Here is a 19,252-nt window from a genome sequence, read left to right as displayed (position 1 = left end):
GTACTAACAGTATTAATAATAATATATTGGATTTATTACTGAAAACTGAATTTTGAACAGTCAGGAAGAATTAATTCCCAGTAATTGACAGATTATATTAACAAGCACATTGCTTTAATCAACCAGTTCTCCCACGCTCATCATCAGGCCAAAGCATGAATTATGGATGCAATAATTACAGTAAGCACTGCATAAATAAATAAAATAATACATACAGTGTAAATACCTGCTAGTAAAGACATGCAAAGGCCAATTAGAGCAACATAAAATAATGCAAAAACAATGAAATTCAATCCAAGTGCAATATTTTAGGGACATTTATTTCCCCGATTAATCTGGAACAACAGACTGACTATAAATTAGACACAACAAAAAAAACACGTCGATCTTAGTTGTCCTTTCACACTAAAGCAAAACTTAATAAATCATTCAGTTGTATAATTTTAACTCATATTTTCTGAATTTGGTTAAAAGGACGAAGCGTGATTTCATCTCAGTCAGTCAAAACTCAGTGAACAGTTTTGTTTTGAACTTAAAAACACAATTACTCCGTCTCAGGCTGACGGATCAATTTTTTTTTTAAACTGCGCTGTCCACACATATGTCCTTGTGGCCCACATCAAATAGCTGATATCTGTATTTGATCCAAGGTATCGCAGAGATCAAGGAAAAGCCTCCGTAGAATCATTTCACGCTGCGGGATAATTTAGTGGCAGTGATTTATGACACTGACTCAGTTTATAATCCAATTTATTCCCAACAGACTGTTTGTGGTTCTAAATTCGTTGTGTGCGTGTAGTTAGTGGATTTCTGTGAGTGCAGAAATGCGTAAATCTTTGGGAAAATGAAACGTGCCGAGGACGTTTCATTTTCCCAAAGGTCTTCATTTTAACGCGCTCACACTGAGACCAGATCTAATGCTTCAGCCGGTTTTCTTCTCATGTGATTCCAATCAAATCAGTTCAGATGAAACTCCCGCAGGTTGATAAGACGCAGTTTTATGATCGTTTGCGCGCAGCAGATACAACATCACGCACCAACATTCTTTGCTCCTTGCTTTTACTGGCGCACAGCAAGACTCGAATATCAGCTAAAAACACCAGATTATTACCCTCAGAGCTCAAACCTCCAAGGAACAGTCAGAAAAAGGGACCATCTAGACCAAGGATTTGATTTTATGAAGACACCTTTATCATTTGATGAAGCTTCACTGTGACGTTATGATGAACGCAGCGGAGTCCTTTAAGGGAAACGTGCAGCAGAGCCGTTTATTAACTGTATCTATAGGTGAACATATGATTGCACTCCTGTCTTTTTGGCCGTATTTTTCAGCGCACAAACAATCCTGTGCACAGACAGAAAGAGAAGATGGGCGCATCTCAGACCCTGGATGCGATTGGTCTCGGCGCGCCTGCAGTGCAGCAGTGCCGCCGCCGTTAAAACACCATTGGTTGGCTTGTATCTGGGCAAGACGCGGGCTCTCGGTGAGCGCACAGACGGGAAACCACCAAACACGACACACAGGACGCTAATATCGAATCTGCAGTAATATGGAAAGAGAAAGGAAAAGAGGGATTGCAACATCCTGCGTCCACAAGGTCCAGGTTTCAGCAGATTTTTTGCTGGACTGGGAGAATTACGCAGCTGAGGTGTGGCGATCATGAAGTGAAACAACGAACAGACTGCAAAAAAATTAAAGGCGTTTGCATTTTTTAAAATTCCTCTGGTTACATTCTCTTGAAACGTCCCTTCTGAACCCCACTTTAACTCTTAATTCATTATTATTTTTTTAATATACAAGATCAACCCGAACGGGGAGGTGAGGCAGGAGTTTGATATGATGACACACACGGGTGAGCATCCAGGCTTCTTTAGTCATTAACAGGTGGGTTTACACACAGATCCCTTCAACTAAATCCTCCTTTTCTTCAAGAGAACTTCGATTTCCTCCCAGGTTGCCAGTCCTCAATCGATTCCAAGCGAACCAGGCTTCAGGGTGGACAGGCCCGGCGAGCAGACACTGAATCAAGTGTACCCACAGAACGAACATCTCCAGTTTAGTAATTAAGAGAAACACTAGAATAGACACCCACATAGCCTCATCACAATAACGCAGAACGAAAAAGCCACGTGGTTCACGTGTCAGGCAGCGCTGGATGATTTGGGAATGAGTCACTTGTTTTGTTTGTCATAAACTTGGAAAAAAACCTGGTTGATCTCAGCAGGTTAGACAATGAAAATGAAACCTTTAAATGCTCGACTGGTGAGTGTTCTCTGCGCACAGACGGTGGTCCAGCCTGGCTTCCTCTTCAGGAAAGTTATTTTCCAGGGAATACAGTGCAGAGTTGTTGGAAATGGACAGAGTGTTTCGTACCATTCTGACAGACAATCCACGTGGTGGTTGTGTGACAGAGATCCTGAGCTGATTTCCTTTTTCCTTTTTTTTTTTCTTAAGAAATGAAACAATTATTCCTACATCAATAACATCTGGGCTCACAGATGAATCACTTGTTCTTCCAAAGAAGGGCACATCACTTAAATATGTCCTAATTAAACAGAGGAAATAGGAAAGACGTGCGTAAAAGGCTGCTTTAAACCGAGGTTACATGGTTCAGAAATCTGTGGTTTTTCTGTACTTCTTAAGAAAAACGAGCCCAATTCCAGAGAATGTGACTGTGAGATATATGCTTAGATTTTTGTAAAACCAGTTATTTTTCGGAAAATTCCCTGAATGTGTCCAGTTTATCGTCTGCCAGAGACCGTTTACGGGCCTCACGCACTCATTCATGCGCGAACGCAGCTTGGTCTGACCGATGACAGGAACAGAAACTGAAAATGAATAATTTTCCTATCGTTTCTTGTTCCGTTTATCAGATGGCATGATCACCTTGCTAGGAATTTGGCTGCTTTTGTTTGTGCGTGTTTTTTTAATCAGCAAACAAATCATATGACACTTAGGAAATGACATGGCGCTAAACGCTTCGGGGAATTTCCAGCTGCAGCGTCTCAACGGGAACATCGTTGCATTTTATTCGCAGTCTGCAGCAGCTGCTTCGGAGAGACGCGCTGGAAAAGAAAGTGGATGGAGGAGAGAGAGGAGAGGACAGCCATTTTCTCTGTCGTTGCTCGCATTAATGCGCACAGAAAGCAGTTTTATTGGCGGGCTGCAGCGGAGGAAATGGTCGAGGGCTGCCTCCTCTGTCATCTCCGCCGTCGATTTGCAACGTTTCCACAAACAACCTGCGCGTTTACAGCGTCGGGAAACGGCAGAAATCGATCACACAAACAGAAAGTACGCTTAAATGACAGAGAGCGATGTTTCGGGGGAGGTTTTACGGAGCAGGAGAGGACTGAGCTCCTCGGCACATCTCCCCTTTAAAGCGCCCTTCAGTTATTCAGAGGAACAGCAACTGGCTGTGCCTTCTTACGGCTGAAATGTAAGAACGAGGAAACCGTGGAAACGAGGAAATAAAACCCCGCGTTATGTCAGTTCCACTCAACCTGCAGGTCGAGCGAAGAAATCAGTTGGCTCCTGTTGGGTCTCCCTTAGCGTGTCAGCAGGATTTATTCATGAAACACCTGACAGGAGCAGCTGTTCGGGTCAAAATTATGAGCTTTAACAGGACTAAAGGTGCTTTTTGAACACACATTTAAGCTCAGTTGAACCATAAAAGACAGATTTTTCTCAGTTCCTCGTCCAATAAACAGCAGTTAGGAACAGTCCTGACCACAACTGGTGCGTAAAGATCAGAAGTTAATGTTCTGGGAATGTCAGAAATGAATGAAAACTCTTCTCATGCAGCAGTAAACCAGGCCTGACCTGGAGCTGCATGCTGAGATGCTGCTCATCTGAAAATACACTCACAGGCTCTGCAATAATCCTCACGGCCTGCAGCCTACACACACACACACACACACATCCACAAATAGAGCCAAGCACAGATTTAGCTCCTTCTGAGGTAACATTAGCCATTTAAGATGAGCAGCTACAGCAGCCGCCCCTTTTCCTGCTCAAATCTTCAGCTCTCAGCGGAGAAGCAGAGGTCACGAGCCATTCAGGAGAAGAAACACATCAAACAAATTCACTTGCAAACATTTTTTTTTATTATTGCAAAATGTATCATAGGAAGCCTTCACTTTTTAAGTCTGCACAGAAAATATCAAAAGTGCTCCAAAGTGTCCTCGCAGAGCTGTTCAAAGCACCTCAGATCACATAGTGCTGCGAGGGGTTTCTAAAAAAGAAAAAGAGGAGAAGGAGGAGGCATGTGTGACACCAGGGAGTAGCACTGATTATGAAATGTGCTTTTACACACTTGTAATTACCACTGTGTTGCAAAAGAAAATGTAAAAAAAAAAGTCAAGACAAGCCCATTCGATCCGGCACATGTCAGGGTGCCAAAGAACGGAAACATGAAAAGTTGAATCGCAGCAGCTGGAGGGACTGATCTGTTGGATTGACGCAGCTCGAGGAGAGTTGAGGCCGACATCAGCCATCTTTAGTTGGTGTGCTGCTGCAAAACACAAACCAATAGTCACAGGGTTGGATATGATCGGTTCAAACGGAGGTGACTTGTGCTCAGTATCAGATTCTGAGATGCATGACTCAAAAAAAAAAAAAAAAAGCACAGTGACCATGAATAATCTCCCATTTAAAAGCCTCCCTTCTCCCTTTTCGACAATGCAAATCATATTTATCAACAGAAAGGCGAATCATTTTCCTTTTAGTCACTTGTTTAAGCACGCCTTAATGGCATAATCTGTCCAAGCAGCACGCATCCTTTAAATCTGTCCATCTGCTCACGCACTCACACTCACACACAGACACAGTGTCATTTACCATGATTCAATAGAAGTCTTTCTTTCTTACAAAATTCTCCATATAGCCTACATTTGTTAACATCATCTGAGACGGCTGAGTGTATAAATCAAATTACATCCATAGAAAAGTGAAGAGTATTTACAGGGGTAAGTGCATCTTCTGATTAAAGTTCGGGAAAATGTCTGCAGTTCAGGCCTGAAATAGAGGAAATTTACTGCATGTGATAAAATCTCCAGAAGTAACAACAGCTTATAAGAGGAAATATGCAAATAACGCAATTTTATCTGAACTATACAAAATGAAAACAACATCAAGGGTTTGTTTGTACATTCAAGCATCCAAAAATACAAATATATATCATTTACATGTATACACAGTCGGTATCCAGCTCTGTTACGCCGTTACGTATTCCTTGAACGTCACCGTGAGGCAGTTCGTAGTGATGTCTGTGATGACTATATTCCCAAGGAAAGGTTGGAAAGAAGGAAACGTCTCCTCTTTTCTCTTTTCGTGGTTGGACACAGACACTGAGTCAACCTTCTCCTCCTCTGCAGGTTGTTGTGCTTCAGTCTGAGGCTGAGGTTCTGTTTGCACGTCCGTCTGCGTTTGTGTTTCGCCCCGTGTTGGCGCTTCGGCCTGTGTTTGTGTTTCAGGCTGGACCGCCGGAGGCCTCGACTTGACAATACTCAAGTCGATGGGTTCCTCTTGGTCTGCGTAGCCACAGTCCTGCAGTCCGCTGTGGCTCTGGTGTCCGTTTTGGTCGACGCTGATGCTTTGGGCGGGCAAAGATGCTGCGTTTGGAGCGCTGACGCTACTGCAGCTCAAAAACCTCTTACCTCCCACGTATTCCTCGCCGTCCGTGTCGGAGAGGTGTCGCTTTAGTCCTTGAAACCCACCTTGGCTTCCCCTTTTGTCCGGCGGTGAGGAAACTCCCCGATCTGAAGTCAGGGGGAGCAGATTAGGCTTGGTTGTCAATTGTAAAGGCTGATCCGCTGGAAGCTGCCCCTGACCCCTGACCTCGACATGTTTATCCTGTTCCGTCACAGTTGGCTCCGTTTTGGGAGACTGTTCCTTTTCTTTGGGGCAATCTCCGTTAAATCCAGTCGGTTTGTCTTTGGGGTTTTTTGCAAATCCATTCATGAGGCCGAGCTTTTTCACCAGCTTCATCTTCTCGAGCTGGTTCTCCGCGCTGCCGTCCGTTCCCAGCGGCGGCTTCTCAGCACTTTCACCGTTTTTAATCTTAGCCGCCTGCATTCCGTTTTCCATGTACTTGCTCATGACAATAACAATCCGCCCGTTCTTGTTTTTGTTCTTCACGATCTTTAGTTTGCTGCTGCTGACGCCATTCGACTGCTGCAACGCCTCCTCTTTAGGCTTCGCCTTCTCGGGCTCTTTGTGCCCGTTGAGGTCAGCCGGAAGCTTCTTCAGCTCCATGGTGATATCCTTCACTTTGGTCAGACAGCCGGAGTCTTTGTCCCGAACCCACTTCTGCTGCAGCACCGGGGGCAGGTTGTAGCCTTTGTTAGCCAGCTCTGGAGCTTTGACTTCCCGGGGTTTGGCGAATAAAGGCTCGTGCGCCTTGAGGTCCGGCTGGTAGTGGTGGTGCTTCTTGCTGTTGAGCTGATAGTAGAACTTCTTGCCGTTGGGCTGCTGCTCGGCCTCCCTGCACAGCGGCTGGTACTGGTGGTGCTTCTTACTGTTCAGCTGGTACTGCTGGGCCTGGGGACGCAGCATCTGGATGGGGCTGGACTTCTGACAGCCGTCGTCGTCCAGGGACGCCTCGTGAAGGTCGGCCAGAATACTGGACCTCCTGGCAAAAGACGGGACCTGGGAAACAAGAAGGATTTGTTTTTAAAAAAGCACATCAATACTACATGAACAAGGCGGTGGTTTGTGGTGTTTCAATGAATGTTTTAAATAAAGGGCTTCCCTCTGAGCTGGGAATTTGATTAATGGTTAACTGTCTACAGTATCTGAACATGTGTCTGTGTCAGGGTGCAACAAAAAGCCAGGCTTTCATGGGGCCCACGAGCTGCGATGAAGACACTGTGCTTGGAATGTGTGAAGGGGCTCTTCTGAGGCCCAAATGAGCGCGCAGTTTATTTCAGGGGCCTCGGGTCCATGTTCACACAGGCCTCCCATGGTTCCCTCGCAGCTCTTTGAGCCACCGGCCGGCAGCCAGAGTGACATTTCAGATTGTCTCCTGTGGCTGTGACCTCAGCTCAGAGGAATGTCACTGGCTGCTTTGTGTCCCGTCATTGACTTTATCCCATGTGTTACCACCAACACCCTCCTGAGAGGAACAAAAACACTCCTCTGAGAGGATCCCGTGGCCTTTTGGGCCCCTGATTGATGCACTAAATGTACAGTTCACAGTCATTTAGGTACAGCAGTCAGGTCAGGAAGCTGGTCCCTATAGAGCTTAATGTAGAAAATATCTCCTTGGATATTTATTGTTTACCAAAAATGTTTTCATTTTCACAGTGCTCCCAGCCTGTGATTACACCTGGAAAATCAGTTGTATAATTCCTTCTGTGGGCAGTTTTTTAAAAATATAAAATAACCTCTAAAGACGCCATCAGACATTTCTCAGCTCAGGCTTTAGAGCTACAAACTGGATGTTCTGAGTTTTAAGGGTATATGTGTTTACAAGGCAATGATGGTCTAACAAATGCTGATCTGAGTTGCATTATGGGAAACGTAGGAACCATCATTTCCAGAGCTTTCCCTGTGCAAGGGACTGAAAGCCAGACATGTTTTTTGTGACTTGAAATGAAGGGATTATGGATGAAAATGAATCTCAAGCATACCTACACACTCATCGGCCACTTTATTAGGTACACATTTGAAATGTAATACATCAGCTCTGCCATAAATTCTACTTTTGCAAAACTTTGACATTTTTCGGTGTTGATGATGCTAAAAAATGTGCTTAAAATGGTGGTGGTGGTGTACTGGACTGCATTACATTTAAAAGTGTTCCTGATATTTTGTCCACCTGATTAACATACATGAGGGCTGCAAATGATCACATACACGACCACCACCCACTATAACCTCGACTGTAAACATTACGTAGAACTATCACCCTTTTTTGACAAAATCAACAAAACTGAAAATGTAGACGCTTTGCATAAGTAGAGTTTATATCATTAGACGTCACAGGTGTACCTGATAAAGTTCTAAGCATCAAGAATTCTTATTTTCTTACCTGAACCAGGAGGTGCTTGGGCTTAGGACCTCTCTTGCGATATCCCATCAGCTGCTCCTGACGTTCCCTGTGGGGGAGAAAAACAGCAGCCAATCAGTGAACGGCCTCACAGAGATGAGTTTCTGTTGCATGGCAACACAACGTCACAGGGTGTCCTCCTCAGGCTCAATTAGAAAACACTGAGTCCACATTACAAGTTCCTGATGCAAGCTGCAATTCATTCAAAAGAGATTAAAAGAGCAGGAATTTGTATTCCCCTCTTCCAGCCTTTCTTGACACAGAATCAAATATTTAACACCTCAGTGCACTTGTCCTCATCAGTGGCTTAAAGTGAGGCTCTTCCCTCCCTGAACAACACTTACTATCCAGTGTAACGTCTGTATGCACAGTAGAAGATAAAGTCCAACCCCTCTCCGACTTTCCTTTCCTCTTCATGCGAGTCTCTCCGAGGCAGTAACTCAATACCGCAGACAGGGGTGATGTCAGAATCCTCCCCCACCCTCCTCCCTCACATCTAATTACAATGACGACTCAGTGTATTTTCATAGCCTGGCATTCAGACGATTCGGCTCCCCGGAGAGACACGCAATTAGTTTCAATAAAACCCCTCCCCTTTAGAGAGAGAGAGATAATTGCAAAAACAGACGCAGAGTGATGTCGGTGTTTTGCTTTAACGTGTGACCTGCCTGAAAGGTTGCTGTAAGCAAAAAGCCGAGGGGAGGCCGAGAGAAAAGCCAGTGACAGTTTAACCACGCCGTGCGTTTCAGAAACTCAATTACACTGTCCAGCGCATGGAGCTCTCTGCTCAGTCACTCAACAGACTATTTAGCAATTAGCCGGGCAGCTAAGGACGTGACTCTGGTTTCAGTTTTTATTTATTTAAATATCCCAATTTACAACGATTATCGAGCCACTGGTTATTTCACGCTCACTTAAGTCTTGCTTTCCTCTTGCACTTCCATTACATCATTAGCTATAAGTTTGACTTTGAGAATGATGTAATGTGCAGAATTTGACACTAGACTGTTGTCACATTCATCTGCTGAATGAACAAAGTGTCTCTGTGCTCGGCGCATGCAGGCTGGATTTGTATGGAAAACTGCACAAACTGTACAGAAACAAATCAGTAAACAACTTACACAAGTGAGATGTGGAAAGTAGGGCAGCGGGTAACAACTGTTCTCATTGTTAAATAATCTGTTGATCATTTTCTCGGTTAATCGATTCGTTGTCTGGTCTGTGAGACATCAGAAAATGGTGAGCAATGTCAGAGATGATGTCTTCTGATGTCTTGTTTTGTCCACAATCCAAACATACTCAGTGTGCTGCCATAGAGGAGCAAAGAAACCAGAGAAAAAGATCTAACAGAAGAAATTGGAATCTTAAAAAAGTCTATATATTTGGCATTTAATTTATTAATTCATCAATAACTAATTGAGTAATCGTCACAGTTCTTGTGAAAACTTGAAATATCCAGTACAAACCCACTGACAGTGGACTTTAAAGTAAAGTAGATGACCTGAATGTGTCTTGTGTCGTGTATGTTTGTCTTTAAGCAGTTTGGGAGGCGCATGTTTAAGTTCATATCAACCTAAATTACAGTTCATGTCAGCAAATTCAGAAAAAATAACCCCTTTAACAAACTATCAATGCACCAAACACAGTTTTTTCTTTTGCTGTGTGAAGTTCATCACTTTGGACAATTAGTGATAATTAGTTAATGCATTAGTCGTGTGGAAGATGACACAGGTTCAGGTGGTGGGACAGCAGGCAGCAGTGGAGCTCGATAACCTGATGCTGACACTCAAATAACTATCAGGTGACAAAAAGTAGATGCTCAACAAAGTGTTACAGTTTGCTCTGGTGACGTGACCCACATTTAACCCCAACATGACCCTGTGATGACTCCAGGCTTGAAGCTAAACCTAACACTGCTGAAATACTGTGCAGAAAGTTTATCTCATCAGGGGATTTTTCTGATAATGTGAGCAAGTTAACCACAAACCCACAGAGTTCTTCCTTTAAACCTGTGGATGAGTGGTGGACAATTCATGTTCTGAGGAAACTGGAAAAGTGGGAAACAGTGAATTTCAACATGTTTGGTCGTGTTGTTCTGTGACTAATGTTGGGAGGTTTAAGGAGCTCTAAACTCACCTGTCTTGGAAAGCATCGAGCAGCCTTGGATCCAGGATGTTTTCTTCTGGTTCCCATGTGTTGTATCTGTCCAGAGGGGAGACACAGAGCAGTGAGGACACACAAAACAACCACGACTGCTTATTCAATCTATAAACCCTCCGTTGGGTCCTACTTATAGGCGTGCACATGTGTAAACAACATGCTGAGACACTTGTCCTCCCCGTGGATGCACGTGTAATAAATCACGAGTTAACTTTTACGCACGGCGGTAGGAGGAGGACGCAGCGGCCCAGCCTCCACGCAGACCCGGATACACGGACATTTCTTAAACATAGCGCTCAATTATAGACACGTCTTCCTTGTAATTGGCACACTGGGGATTGCAAACATCGTAAAACCGCATCCATCATCGAAGGGGGCCAACGCGTTGAGCGCCCAAAGCAAGAACGCGCAGCCGCCCATATGCGCGCCCACGCTTGCAAGAATGCACACATTCACTCGCTTCTGTTTTGAATGTCATTAATATTGTTGTTATCGTTGCTGCTCATGAGCGCACTCACCTTGGGGACCATCCTCGCCACTTGACCAGATACTCGACCCTCCCCTGTGAAGGAGGACAAACGGGATAAATGAGTTACTTCACTCAGCACCGCACCGTCATCCTAGAAAAGCAAATATCTAACGAAAGAAGAAATAATCCATCATGAACAGAAAGGAGGAGAAATCCTTCCCCTCCGTGCATGTGTGTGAAAATGTCCTTCAGCGCTCTTGTGACCAACCTTTCTGCTGCGCTTCTTCTCGATGCTCTCCACCGCAAAGACGTGCTCTCCCGCGGCGGGTAGTTCCATTTTCCGATACAAGAGAAGCGGCTCTTCTGTTTTTCTTTTTTTTTTTCTGTCCCTCTCTCTCTCTTTCTCTCTCTCCTCTTTGCTTTTGTTATCGGACACCTTCTCCTGATGCTTTCAGGGCCGTTTTTTCCCTGCTGCTGCTCCTCTGATGTATGAAACACAAGACCCCCCTCCTCCTCCTCCTGTTTTCACTGCGCCTCTTCCCTCGCTTTCCCCCTTCGGAGAGACTCGCTCTGCAGACGAGTTGAAGCTGCAGCGAGAAAACACTTCATGCAAATAGCCGTTGGCGTGACGTCAGGCGAGGGGGAGGCGACAAAGGGGCGGGGGTTCTTCCCGTGGTGCGTTCCGGTGCCGTCCGGAGAAAGTGCAATCACGACTTCAGAGGCGTAAACAACATTTTAAAAAGCTGCAGATGCTAAAAAAAAAGGTCCAGTTTCTCGCGATGATGCGACATTTACTGTGGAATATGGACGTGAATGCAACAAGTGGTGGCTCAAGTGCGAATTTTGTTATTGCGGCACATAGACATCAACCCACAATTACGCATTTCATCCTCTTCACTCTGCTCGTGTAACATATAAAAACATCAAACATATGTTGCAGCATTTATCTCTGGGTGACAGTGAGTCCGTGTAATAGCAGAAAGGTCTGCACTCCCGCTGATTTCAGAAGGTGTGCCAGTGCGTAAAAGTAGCTGCTCTTGTGTTTGTATGCAAACAAAAACCTACAAATTCTTACATGTAACAAGAACGCGCACTGCAGATAATGCTCTGTCTGATAACTAACCAAAATCAAGTGGATCAAGAACTACCAAACGCGTGACAGCGCTAATACAAAGTCCGAGCTGAGACAAGTCCCTGAAGGCAGCATCTCTCCCTCCCATGTCGTTGGATGTGAAGCTTCATCTAACTGCAAGAGGGTGCTATGAATGGAGAGAGTGTATTATCCAAAACCGCGATGGCCTGAATGTGCTGAACCCGAACTCAGCAGCTTGGAAAAGGCCTTCTGATGAAATGAGTGTTTTCAGCTGCATCACATCAGTACACTGGAGTTATCTGTTTACATCTGTGCGCCTCCACCAGCTCATAACACCCACAGAGCTGCCAGAAATGTAGGATATTTATGAGCCAGGCCGCGTAATAAGGTGCTTTAGTTGAGATTACAGGACAACCAATAACAAAAGTGAATCTTTCCACCTGGACGTCCACAAGAGGCCCAACCAAAGTCAAGGCCGGAGCCGCTTTGACATTGATTTATCACCGCCACCGCAGCTCGGCCTTCTCTATTACGGCCAATCCTGGTGAAATAGGAAAGCAAATTCCCGTCTGGTGCTGTGTATTGTGGATGACGTGACGATAATGTGCCCGTGTAAAGTGAAATTGCGGCTAAAGCCCGTCCGCTGTCATGCGCATTACAATGAATAGATTTCCATATCCTCCCCGAGTCAAGGTCACACAAAGAGATGATATTTCACAGGGCACCGTGTCGCGGCGATTTTCTGCCGGATTTTCGCGGCGTTAAGAGAAAGCTGCTGGTTGAGTGGCGGCCGATGTAGGTCATCCTCCTCTAACCCCTCCGGCTTTAGCTCCAGAGGGGTTATTTCTGACTGCGGAGCCCCCGACAGGACAGGCACCAGCCGGTTCCGTTTTACTTGGCACGGACAGAATGAACTGGCGCAGGCCTGCCGCCGCAAGGACGCACAGACCTCTGCTCCAAAAAGCGCCAGAAATGTCAGTTTGCACCAACGAGGGGGTTAAAGATTTTCATATAACAACGTGAAAATAGAGAGAGAGGGCTACAAATCACATATCCAGTTGTTTAAGGCCACTGCCACACAGATCTGTTTCATTATTATTTATTACACTCGAATCCAAAGCAGAAAGGACTTCTCTGTGCATTTATCTAAAAAATAAACACGTACAATGTCAATGTAGCCCTCTTTGCATTGTTTCATACGCCTGGACTAAATAAAATTCAGCAGCGAAGGGGTTAAAGTGCAGGGTTCCCGCAGGCTGCAGCGCTCGGCCTATTGCAGAAAGGCACGACTGTCTTTCCTTATAAGGCAATGAGTGCAAATCGGCGGTGAAATATCGCATGAAATGAGCGGCCGAAGCTGCACTCACACTCCTCTATGTTCTCCAAACGACACATTCATGTGCGCAGTGTCCGTGAAAACATCCTTTATTCTTCACTTGTTCGCTCTCTGCGGCACCACGGTGCCCGCGCAGCAGCAGCAGCAGCAGCAGCAGCCTCAGTGCGCGCACATGGGCTCAGACAGACATGGAGTCTGCAAATATTCAGCTGCGTCATTCCTAAATTAAAGATGAGCAGCGGGAGCAGAGTCGTCAGTTAGACGCAAGAGGGGAAGGTGAAGGTGTGAATGTGAAGAAATACAGCGCAGGATGATTTTTATCAAACCCCTGCGTCCAAATGTCACCTGTCTGCTCCTCACCTCCACAACAACATGACGCTTCCACCACCTGCACATGCGACATTCGGCTGTACTAGATTTACGCACGAGAACAATGGCTGCTGACGGCTGATGTGCGCGGTGATCACGCGACAATTTATGTATTTTTTTTTTTTTTTACGTCCAGAGGTTTGGGAACAAGGCACGTGCTCCCGAGGCGGGCGGAATGTGATGCGGCACGTGTCCGTTAACGGTTCCGCAGAAAAGTTTACCTGAGCGGCACGGCGCATAATCGTGTGCACTTGCAGCCCCGCACTGCGCCAAAAAAATCTAGAAACGAAAAACAGGCAATTCGTCTGCGTCCACGGTCCATTTAGTGACATATCGACGTTAAATGAAGCGCAAAAACAGCAAAGACAAAACCAAATAATGACGCGCACAAGTGAACAAACAGGTCTGGCGTCTTTTGAGTGACAGAAAGTTCACTTTACCTTCATCTAAACTCCTCCTCACACCGCATTTTCATGAGAAAAATTCCAAGATGTGGTGCCAAATTCTTTAGAAAAAATTCTATGCGTCTGTCTTCCTTCTTTAGGGACATGAAACTGTCTGTTGCCTGTGAACTTGTGCAGGTTTCAGCGGCCACACTGGCACAACTGACTCAGTTACTGCACATGAAGGGACATGCTCAAGTTTGATCAGTTTTATTGCCAAGTAGGTTTTCACAAATGATGAATTTGACTTTTTTTTGGATGCACAACAGTAAATACTAACATTTAGATTAAATAAACAAGTGTTGCAAATCACTAGACAGGGAGAAAAATTCCTAGTGCGCAGGATTGTGCAAATTAATCGCCTGTGAATGTGCAAATTTGTCATATAAATGTGCAAAAGGAACAAAATCTACTGGAAACTATAGAGAAAGAAGCTCATTTCAACATTTAAATATTCCCCTTTATCCTTGCATTGTGTATCCTCATTTTAATGCTCAATCGAGTGAAAACAAACCCTTTATCACATTAATTTTCCACCTGTAGCTCCTCAGTAATTAGTTACAAGCCGGTGATGTATTGCAGCCTCTCACCTCTGAGTAATTCTAAAGCACATAATTGCAGTGGAAGTCCTTATGTCATGCAGGGAGACGTGTGAATGGAAATAGAGATGATTCTCAGGAGAAGCGAAAGAAAAAAAAAAATCCAGCATCCTACAGGTTATGTTTTGTGGGTCTAATTTGCAGTAAATGTTTCAAACAAAAGTTTATTGTTCTAGTGGAGACATGAAAAGGATCCTCAAGTGTCGCTGAAGTGGGACATTAAAGGGGATTTTTTGCTGCAGGGAGGAAGAGAAGCAGCAGGTGAAGATGAGAGCTTACAGACAAAAATCCCCCGAACCGAGGATCCGATGACGCCATTGCTCTTTCTGTGAGCGGGGGACATCTGATTAAGATGACATTTCCAGTGTAGGAAGAAATGACGCTGTGCCTGCATCACAGCACAGGAGTCTGGATCAGATGACAGCAGAGGAAAAACAGGAGGACAGAGGAGGAAGAGGAGGAAGAGGAGGAGAAGGGGGGGCAAGGTGTCTGAAAGCAAGTCCAGAGGAAAAGATTTGATTAACATCAGAGAAAAGACGGCAGAAATGTAAACGTGTGACTCCAAATCAGCCGGATTGTTCAGCTTCTGAAGAAGGAAGTGGCCAGAAATGGTCCTTTATTGTGAATATACTGCAAAAGCATTCAGTAATCTGAACACATTTTCTGCTCTTGACGTCTTTTGAGATCATCTAAGTGAAGAAAAATGTTTTGTTGGAACCAAAAGCTTTAACAAGAAATTGAAAAGTTTAGGAAACGAGAGCTGAAAACAGAATAAAAGAAAAGATGAACTGAATGAGCTGAAATTTTCCTTCTTGCTCTGTTAAATGAAATATATTTTCCAATCAATTAAGTGAAAATTGCAGCAGTTTAAAGTTGCCATCATGCTATTCTGAGGACCAGAACAGAACAAACTGTTGCTGGTCACAGCTGAACTGTCACCACTCAGCAGCTATTTTATTCTTCCTTCTCTTCAAAGATCACACAAGTGAGTCACCGCTGCACCACAGTCAGGTTTTAATGCCACTTTAACAGCAGCTCAGCCGGAGCTCCTGACGCATTTTATTGGCTTTAGGTCGCAGCGATGGATGGTTAGAGGGAGGTAGACGAGGAGAGCCGGATTCATAATGTCGTAAAAGAAACACACAATCCACACTGTTAAAAAAAAAAGGACAACCTGAGCCTGTAGCACGAGTAATGAATTTAACACGGCACCTGTCAGGGATTTTCTTTCTCCATTTAACGTGTAATTTTGTGAAATGATCGATGGCACGAAACGTGTTAAATCAAATGTAATGTCTGACGAGGAGACTTTTAATCACTTGGTTGTTAATGTTTTTAATTTACTGCAAGAATTATGGGCTTGAGATTGGAGATTTTGTCCTGTTGTGTGTTAAAAATAAAGCACGGGTTGTTGAAAAATGGGGCATCATCATCAGTGTTGTGCTCAGAAACAAGAAAAAATACAACAATTTAAACATATTTCACTACAAGTCAAAGTCCTGCAACTCAAGTAGAAGTACAGCAGTATTATGAGATATTTTATCTTGAAGTAAAAATACTCCTCTGCAGAAAAATGTCTAAAAAATGACATCATTATGTTGTTAATGATGATGCATCGACACTTAAATAACCGTCTGCTGTCGTAGTTGGTCAAAATGACTTTAATGCAGTTGAGTAGTTTAGTGAAATGGTTTCCTGTAGAAGTCAAACCGCAGAACAAATGAGAAGATTAAAGTGAAAAACAACCTTCTATTACACAAGCTTGCATTTATTTTTGTTTTGTTTAAATCAAATAATAGACAGTTTTTCCCTCTTTACAATTTTTGTCTCCGTTTCTGGCAGTGATCATAATTAAACCAACGCTGTGCCAACGCCTGCTGATGAGCTTCCTTTTTTTCAGACTGCAATCCTTCCTCTGTACGCCAAGTTTCTTTTTTATCTGAAGCATCAGAAACTTTTCTTGGACGCTTCGTAGGTTTTTCCTCCACTGCCCTCTCCATTACTACAGTTGCTCTTCTGTTCGGATCCAGCAAACCAATCTCGCTGGCTGGCTGATGACAAATGCATCGCCGCCGGGTGCACCAGCGAGGAAATGTCCAATACACAAGCCAGATTTAAAACTCCGGTATACTGTGAGACAACAGAGCGGTTTACCAGGAGCCGATAGCCTTGTGTAGCTTTGTGTGAACTCGGTTGGCTTGAATTTAAAGAATGGAAAAGTGCTCCACCAGAAATCACCTGCAAGGTTTTGGAGAAGAGCTGCTTTTTGTTGGAACTGTTACAAAAGTGCATTCATTCATCAGACCGCGCCCATCTTTGAAGTCGGCCTTCGTTTGGATTCCAGCTACACGCCTGTAAAGTTTCATAAGTGCGTCTTGCAGAGTGTTTTCTTCTCACTGCCACAAAGAGCTGCTCAAAGACAATCACCGGATTTGTTGGGTTTGTCTCGATATTATAATACTGGAATGTCTGGACCTTACTGTGAGGCAACACGTGTCCTGAGCTGAATTAAAAGAATTTATAAAGCTGTCCTGTTGAATAACTCCCGAGTATTCTGAACTGTCACATGGTAGGCGTGTCTGAGACCACATTCTGTCATGATGACGGACTCACACAAACTTGCAAGGTGACAACAATACGGGCTTTGTTAGGTAATAAGGTAATAACTCACTAACATGTAAAACATGACAAGCAGACATCCCAACCAGATGCTGCTTCTTTGCAAAGGGTCACAGGTCAAAACTGTTGGATCCTGCAGGTTTAATCTTGAATTTTCAAGCCTCATTTGTTTTGTAAAGGAAAATCTTGAGCAACTACAGCTGTTAAATGAATGTTGTAGAGTAAAAAAAGTACAATATTTTCCTCTGAAATGAAGAAAACCTGAATTAAAAGTGCCTCAAAGCTGCGACTTTCCACCGCCGATGATTTCACAGCCTGATTGAAAGCGCGGCGGTGTGATAGACTCACGTCTTCAGAGATTTGTCTTTGTGGGAGTTATGAAAGCCAAATGTAATCTTCAGAGCCTCCTCTAAAAGAATCTGATTTCCCACCGCGTGTTGGCGTGTGACAAATGTTTTTAACCTGTCGAGGTGACAGAGTCAATTCTCCGGGAATTCATGAAGTCGCACTATTATCTCCTCCTTTGAGTGCATTTCAAAGGGATCTAGAGAAAGCGAGCCCCGCGCATAAATCACCGGCACGCAATTAGAGATTCAACGGTGATATTGAAGTTATTTTTATCTGCATTTTAATGACGTGGAAGCTAATAGGTGCACATGACTCATGGCTGAGACGAGTCTCGTGGGAGGCTTCGCTCAGGCTTTTTTCTTCTGAAGAGACCCTCCTGCTTACGTCAACAACCTTCTCGCGAGCCGTTTGCGTCTCTTGTGTGCTCAGAGCAGGAGAGATGCTCTCTGGCTTCACTGTGACTCAGACTCTCATCCAGACATGTAATTGATGAAGATGTGTGTGTGTGTGTTTTTTTTTTTTTTCCTGGTGCGTCAAAGGCAGGTAGCAGTCATGAGCAGTGACCGCTGAGCCGAGTGACTCACAGCAGAAAAGTCTACATAATGGATTTTGTGCCGACAATGACGTGGGCTGAACCTCCTTCGTACATCATAAATATTGAAACTTTAAAAAAAAAATCTAAATCTATGAATTTTACAAGCTGCCTGACTGGATAATGTGAGTTTATACATTTAAATATTGACTTCATCTTGCGGTTTATGGCACCAATCGGTTCCAGTTTACCTGGTTGAGCAATGAAAACAAGCAGCTCAAAAAAAATAATAAAAAAACAGATGTAGCTTTGTGTAGCAGCATCGTACCTCCTGGTTCTTCTCAACGGTGCCAATGGAAAGCGGCATAATCTGGCAGGGAGGCGGTGAGGCCGACATGTGTGTCGTAGGTGGGGAGGCTGAGGCGACAGCTGAGAGCAGGAGTCCGGCTGTGGAGTGGACACATGGTTTCATTCGATGATCCGGTCAACAGGTCACGGAGGGAGCAGACGTGTGTGCGTTTAATACAAACAGACAAACACACGAACGGGGCTCGCTCGGCTGGCAGGAAACCTGGGAAAATAACGGCACGTGAAGAAGTTACACAGACAAGCGCCAAGCACAACACAGCTAATACGTGTCATAACAAGAGATTTAAAGCCAAACAGCCTGAAAACGAAGGCTGGGTTGAGGGGAGAGGCTGCAAATGGGGAAGTCAGACTGGTCTGTCTCTGGTGCCAGTGGGTGTCAAAGTGGGGCGGTGAAGGTGGCAGAAAAGAATGTGGAGTCCATGAATATGATTCATGAGGCGACATTTGCGTGGCTTTCTTTGGGCTTCGGAACAGAAAAGGTCTTTTGTTTATTTCAGAAATGCCCTCATTTCTGTTATTTTGACAGCATCTGAACATGTTGGCTTCCTGTCTGAAGGTGCTCACTTCTCTGTAAACTTGGTCGGGCCTGGAAAGATTTCCATACTGCTTTCAACACAGTCTGAGCTGTTAACGGATCAGCACCTATTACTGAGGGAAGTTCAAGTTGTGTTGATCTGAGGAAGGTTTTTTTTCCCTCCATATTTCAGCACCAATATTGGTCCAAAAACATCACAGAGAGGCCCAAAGACAACATGTTTTTGTCAGAATCAGATCTTTCTCATTCACTTTATCATTTTTTAAAAGATGTGTGTGATGTTTTAGACGTGCCACAGAATCATAAAGGCAATAAAAAAGGATAAACTAAAT

General features: G+C 44.3%; 1 protein-coding gene across 2 annotated transcripts in view; it reads right to left on the bottom strand.

Annotated features, from left to right (window-relative positions):
* Nucleotides 1-4,081: 4,081 nt before the first annotated feature.
* Nucleotides 4,082-19,252, bottom strand: part of LOC103372324 (E3 SUMO-protein ligase CBX4) — a 21,905-nt gene continuing 6,734 nt past the window's right edge. Inside the window, exons 2-6 of one of the 2 annotated variants that reach the window (XM_008301933.1) lie at nt 10,946-11,080; nt 10,727-10,770; nt 10,185-10,250; nt 8,031-8,097; nt 4,082-6,646 (exon numbers count right to left, since the gene is read on the bottom strand). In XM_008301933.1, the coding sequence (XP_008300155.1) occupies nt 5,213-6,646; nt 8,031-8,097; nt 10,185-10,250; nt 10,727-10,770; nt 10,946-11,014 (1,680 nt within the window). In that variant the 5' untranslated portion in view covers nt 11,015-11,080 and the 3' untranslated portion in view covers nt 4,082-5,212. Of the gene's footprint in view, nt 6,647-8,030; nt 8,098-10,184; nt 10,251-10,726; nt 10,771-10,945; nt 11,127-19,252 lie in introns of those variants that run through there. The other variant, XM_008301934.1, reaches the window with a different exon arrangement.

The sequence above is a fragment of the Stegastes partitus genome, unplaced genomic scaffold, assembly GCF_000690725.1.
Source record: "Stegastes partitus isolate 25-593 unplaced genomic scaffold, Stegastes_partitus-1.0.2 Scaffold1734, whole genome shotgun sequence".
In the NCBI taxonomy this organism is placed as follows: domain Eukaryota; kingdom Metazoa; phylum Chordata; class Actinopteri; family Pomacentridae; genus Stegastes; species Stegastes partitus.
This window is presented reverse-complemented; position numbering and strand designations above follow the sequence as displayed.